The sequence below is a fragment of the Mycetomoellerius zeteki genome, unplaced genomic scaffold, assembly GCF_001594055.1.
Source record: "Mycetomoellerius zeteki isolate Tzet28-1 unplaced genomic scaffold, Tzet1.0 scaffold539, whole genome shotgun sequence".
In the NCBI taxonomy this organism is placed as follows: domain Eukaryota; kingdom Metazoa; phylum Arthropoda; class Insecta; order Hymenoptera; family Formicidae; genus Mycetomoellerius; species Mycetomoellerius zeteki.
In genome coordinates this window covers 12284-17374 of record NW_017257543.1, presented here as the reverse complement: position 1 = coordinate 17374, position 5091 = coordinate 12284, and the positions used below count along the sequence as shown (strand labels likewise).

Sequence of the window (5091 nt, the reverse complement as noted above, 5' to 3'; positions counted from 1 at the left end):
TCTCGAAAGCCTCGATGAGGGCGCCGCTGTGGATCAAGCTCCACGTACGGCGGATAGGACCTTGCTCTGGGATCCGATTTCGATGACAGAAGTCGTTAGGATTTCCGTAAGGACTGGCATTGCGCCCGGATTGGACGGTATTACGCCGAGGATGTGGAACTCCGTTCCACACGTTCTTCGTGCGCTGCTGTTCAATCTGCTGCTCCTGGCGGAAACGATACCTTCGTCGATATTCACCACGAGGACGGTATTCCTGGAGAAGGGAGAGATGTCCGAGAGCCCTGGGCCCTCGGAATACCGACTTCTCAGTATAGGATCCGTCATTATTAGGCACCTCCATAAAATTTTGGCTAAACGGTTGTCGGCCCTGGACATCTTCGACAGTCGTCAAAGGGGTTTTCGGCCGGTGGACGGGGCCTGTGAAAACATCACGGTGCTGTCCGCTGTGCTTGGGGATGCCCGGAGGCGTTGCAAAACTTTGCACGTGGCATGTGTAAACGTTCGACACGGCAACCCACCATGCCATATATCGGACTCTGGAGGAGGCGGGCTTACCGCCTGAGTTCCGAAATTATGTCAGGGCCCTATATGACAACTCGTGCACGAAGCTGGCATCCGGATACAATGAGGTGCCTATTAAGATCGGACGTGGTGTGAGGCAAGGTGATCCGTTGTCGCCCCTACTGTTCAATCTGGTCGTAGATAGAGCACTGGGAATTCTCTCGGAGGATGTTGGCTATCAGATGGGTGACCAGCTGATCAGCGCTCTGGGCTATGCTGACGACATTGTGCTCCTGTCCTCTACCAAAGTTGGTCTGCAGGAGAACTTGACGCGGCTTCACGCTGCCTTCATGCGAAATGGACTTGAAATTAACGCAAAGAAAACTGGCGTGCTCTCCATGGTGGCGTTCGGCCGAGACAAGAAAGTGAAAGTGGACACAACACCTCACTTCACTGTGGGGGGAGCGGTGTTACCGCAGAGATCCCCTGTCGAGGTGTGGACGTATCTGGGGAGCATGTATCAAGGGGCTAGGGAATACGCAAACGTTCCGCCTTTGGCTCATTCCATCGAGCTACTGACGAAGGCTCCGTTAAAGCCGCAACAGCGGCTACGGTTGCTCAGGGACTGTCTCCTTCCCCGATACTACCATCGTTGTGTTGGGGGCAGTCACCTCTAAAACTCTCAAAGGCTTGGACGTGCTAGCGCGCACTGCGGTACACCGCTGGCTGCGGTTTCCCCATGATGTTCCTGCTGGATACTTCCATGCGCCGATACAAAGTGGAGGGCTTGGTTTGCCTCTACTCAAAACTTATATCCCTATCTTGAAGCCTATCTATCATAACCGACTGCAGCGGCTTTGTAGAAGTATTCTGCCTGCGGCAAGCGCCGTTGCCGAATCCACTTACGTGGCTAGGCGGTTGATGTGGTGCGAGAACCAAATGAGGATTCACGGCAATAGAGTTGCTTCTACCGCTGAGCTCAGACAGCAGTGTGCGGCCTGGTTGCGCGAGTCGTGCGATGGGAACGGACTCAGGGAGGTCGCGTCGTCCAAACTGAGTTCGCATTGGGTCGCACAGGGTGCGGACGCCATATCCGGAGCCGTCTACGTGCACTATCACCATATACGGGCTAACTGCTTACCGTCTCGAGCGAGAGTCTCCCGAGGTCGTGATGGGCGCGATGTTCGTTGTAGGGCCGGTTGTCCCGACAGAGAGACCCCGGCTCACTGCGTTCAGCGATGCTTCAGAACGCACGGAGGGAGGATCCTGCGACACGACGACCTGTGTCGTAAAGTTGGTAGCTTCTTACAACAGAAGGGATGGCATGTCGATGCGGAACTGGCGTATTCGACCTCTGCCAGCAGGAGGCGGCCCGACATGACCATCGCTAAGGATGGAAAACGTCGAAACGTTAGAATCGTTGAAACGTGACGCTACATCGATACATCTGGACTACGCGAGCGGAAGCGACTTGCGTATTAAACACGACGTGGATAGCATGATCATAAGTTGTCGCAGTGTTGAACCCTTTAAATGTAGGTATACCTGCGTCATTTACGCGGAGCCGAACATTCCGGTACAAGTTAAAAACAGTAAATTTACGAAATACATGGATAATCGCCACTGCTTTGATTTGCGTCGCAAACCACGGATGCAAACACGCAACGAAATTGAAGACGGTGGCCGAGCGTCGAAATGGTACGAATTCGTCATCGGTGTTATCGACAATCGGGAGTTGTTTGTCGCCTATAAAATGGACTTAACCAGTCCTTTTTACGAAGGCGTTCCTCCACGGTCGACCACAACATCGGAGGGTATTACGTGAGCGGCATGCACGGCATTAATGAAAAACGTGGTTTTTGAAGCTGTTCGACGATTACCAAAGAAGCTCGATTCATCGAAGACGGGCCTCAAGTACCACATGTACGACATACGCACCAAGTACCGCGTATATCAATCCGATTTCAAAATGTTTACGAAACTGATAACCGACCAACTCATAACGACAGATACCAGAACGACCTGTGGAATTAATAACTTGCGATTCTATATGGCGCAGCATGGCATGAAATTGGACGGTAGCCTCGCGGACTCTCCTAGACGAGATTGTCGACGTCGACCATTATCACGTCGACATCCTGCAGGTACATCGTGCAGATAGTTTGAGTTTCGATGACGAAGATCTGGTCGTGGTGAAGGTAAGCGGCAAGAGCAGCGACCGTGGTTCCCTCTTGAGTCTATTCTCTGGGGCCATAAGTCTGGGTGGAAAAATAGAGCGTTATCGCTTAGGATTTTTGGCAGATTACGGCCACTTTAACAGGCATGCATCGTCTCATGAGCAGAAGGTGGAGAAGTACCGGTCCTGTGAGGATCTAGCGGATCGCGTGGCAGACCATACAGGAGTGCCTCGTAATAATGTTCGTTTCACCGCCATCACTATTACATGGCGAGGAGTCTGGAGCTCGCAAAGCGAGGGTGAGATGCGTCGCTTGGGCCTAACATCTGGTCAGCTTCGCACTCTCACAACTCGGGTCCTGTGGGGCTCGTGGATGAACTGGCGGAGATTTAACGGGATAACAACACGTTATGATACAGAGCGGCGATACGCTACCGATAGTGGTGCATGTCAGCGCGTCCCTCTGGGCGCTTCCGCATAGGCGGATTGATTGATTCAGTGAGTGCTTGTTATAACGTTTTCTCTTGGCTGCACTAGCGCCCACTAGTGCAACACTCGGACAGTGTAGCATGTTTCTTTGGCTGGTAGTGGGCGAACTCATTCAGTGTAACGTGTTTCCGTGGCTATAGTGTGGTGCAAATTTTATGCACGAAGTGGGATTTTGCTACACGATCTCAAAGGGATGGTGTAGAGCCAGTGTGACATTTAAAATTTGAAAATGGAGGTTAATCGGCAGCAGGATTTTAGCGAAATAATGAAATATATCGATATATTATCTTCATCGAGTGAAGAAGACGACGACGAGGAATTTATACAGCTCGCACTTTTCCTACATGAGAGAAACAAAATTCCGAAATTAAAGAATTTTATTTCTGTTGTAAGAGAATATTCAGATAATGAGGTTAGTTTTGAAATTGTACATACATTGGGTAAATAACGTTTTTGAGGCTTTCACGGATATTACCTTAAAAATATATCAGAAGATTTGTAGGTTATTACCGTAAATTTTTGATGAAAATATTAATAAAAATAATGATTCTGTTCTGAAATAGAGAGAGAAAAAGAGAGAGAGAGAGTGTGTGTGTGTGTGTGTGTGTGTGTGTGTGTGTGTGTGTGTGTGTGTGTGTGTGTGTTTATGAATTGCAATATATATATATTTGCTTTACAAATTTCAGTTTAAAAAACACTTCCGATTAAACAAAGATACAGCTTATAAACTTATTGAACAATATGAACAATCGTCTTACCCACCATTAAATAATCATGGAGGAATTAAAAGATGGTTGCCAGAAAAAGACATGCTGGTATTCTTGTGGTTTGTTGGTAATAAGGAATCATTGCGATGTGTTGCTACGCTTTTTGGAACCTGCCTCAGAACAGTTTTTCATCAATGTGAGAGAGTCATGAATTATCTGATTGAAATTGCGGAACAAGTCATTAAATTTCCAGACGATTTGGAGGAAGAAGCAAGATCCTTTGAAGAGATTGCGGGGTTTTCAGATGTTATAGGCTGTATCGATGGTTCATATATAAATATAAGAACACCAGCTCACAAGATTGCATCAACTTATGCCAATCGACACGACAAAACATCTATAATATTGCAAGCAATATGTAATTCAAAGAGAAAATTCATCGATGTGTTCACTGGAGTTCCAGGAAAAGTTCACGATGCAAGAGTATTTAAATTGAGCGATATCAAACAGAAGCTGCCGGAAATATGCGGGAAAAAATATCATATTTTAGGCGATTCTGCTTATTCGATACGCGAATGGTTACTTGTTCCATTCAAAGGCTACGAAAATTTAGGAGAAATGGAAAAAAGATACAATAAAAAACATTGTCAAACTCGCGTACGTATTGAAAATACCTTTGGTCTATTAAAAGCACGGTTTCGACAGCTGTTATTACAGATTGATATGCATACAGTCGAAAAAATCACAAAATTAATCGTCTGTTATTGCGTTTTGCACAATCTGTGCATAGACAACAATGACATATGGGATGAAGACATTTCTGATTATGAAGAGGAGCAATTTCTGATTATGATGTTTCAGAAGACATTCTGAAAAATATCGGAGAATTGAAACGATTTCGAATAATGCAGAGTCTATAATAAAATATCTTTATTTTCTAAAAAACATTTGTTTGCTTTTATTGTATCCAACATATCTTATAATATCCAATAAGTACAGGGTGTTTCCAAATTAAATCGCAAAACTTCGGGAGCGTGTAGAGGAGTAAAAAACTAAGAAAAAAAGTCCTATAGACATATGCTCGTTTTTGCTCCGTTTCAGAGAAATCGAAAAAAAATGTTTACATTTCTTGCCATATCTAGCACCGACATATTTGATTACATTTTCCACTTTCTGTTATGAATTTGTCAGTCGCTCTTTGAAAGCCTTTAACAGTAG

The 5091-nt window shown here is 46.0% G+C and overlaps 1 protein-coding gene across 1 annotated transcript; it reads left to right on the top strand.

The window, feature by feature from the left end:
- Window positions 1-3395: 3395 nt before the first annotated feature.
- LOC108727806 (putative nuclease HARBI1) lies at window positions 3396-4746 on the top strand. The gene is made up of 2 exons (XM_018456053.1): window positions 3396-3578; window positions 3853-4746. Exons 1-2 carry the CDS (start codon window positions 3396-3398, stop codon window positions 4744-4746), a joined length of 1077 nt encoding a protein of 358 aa, XP_018311555.1.
- The last annotated feature ends 345 nt before the right edge of the window (window positions 4747-5091 follow it).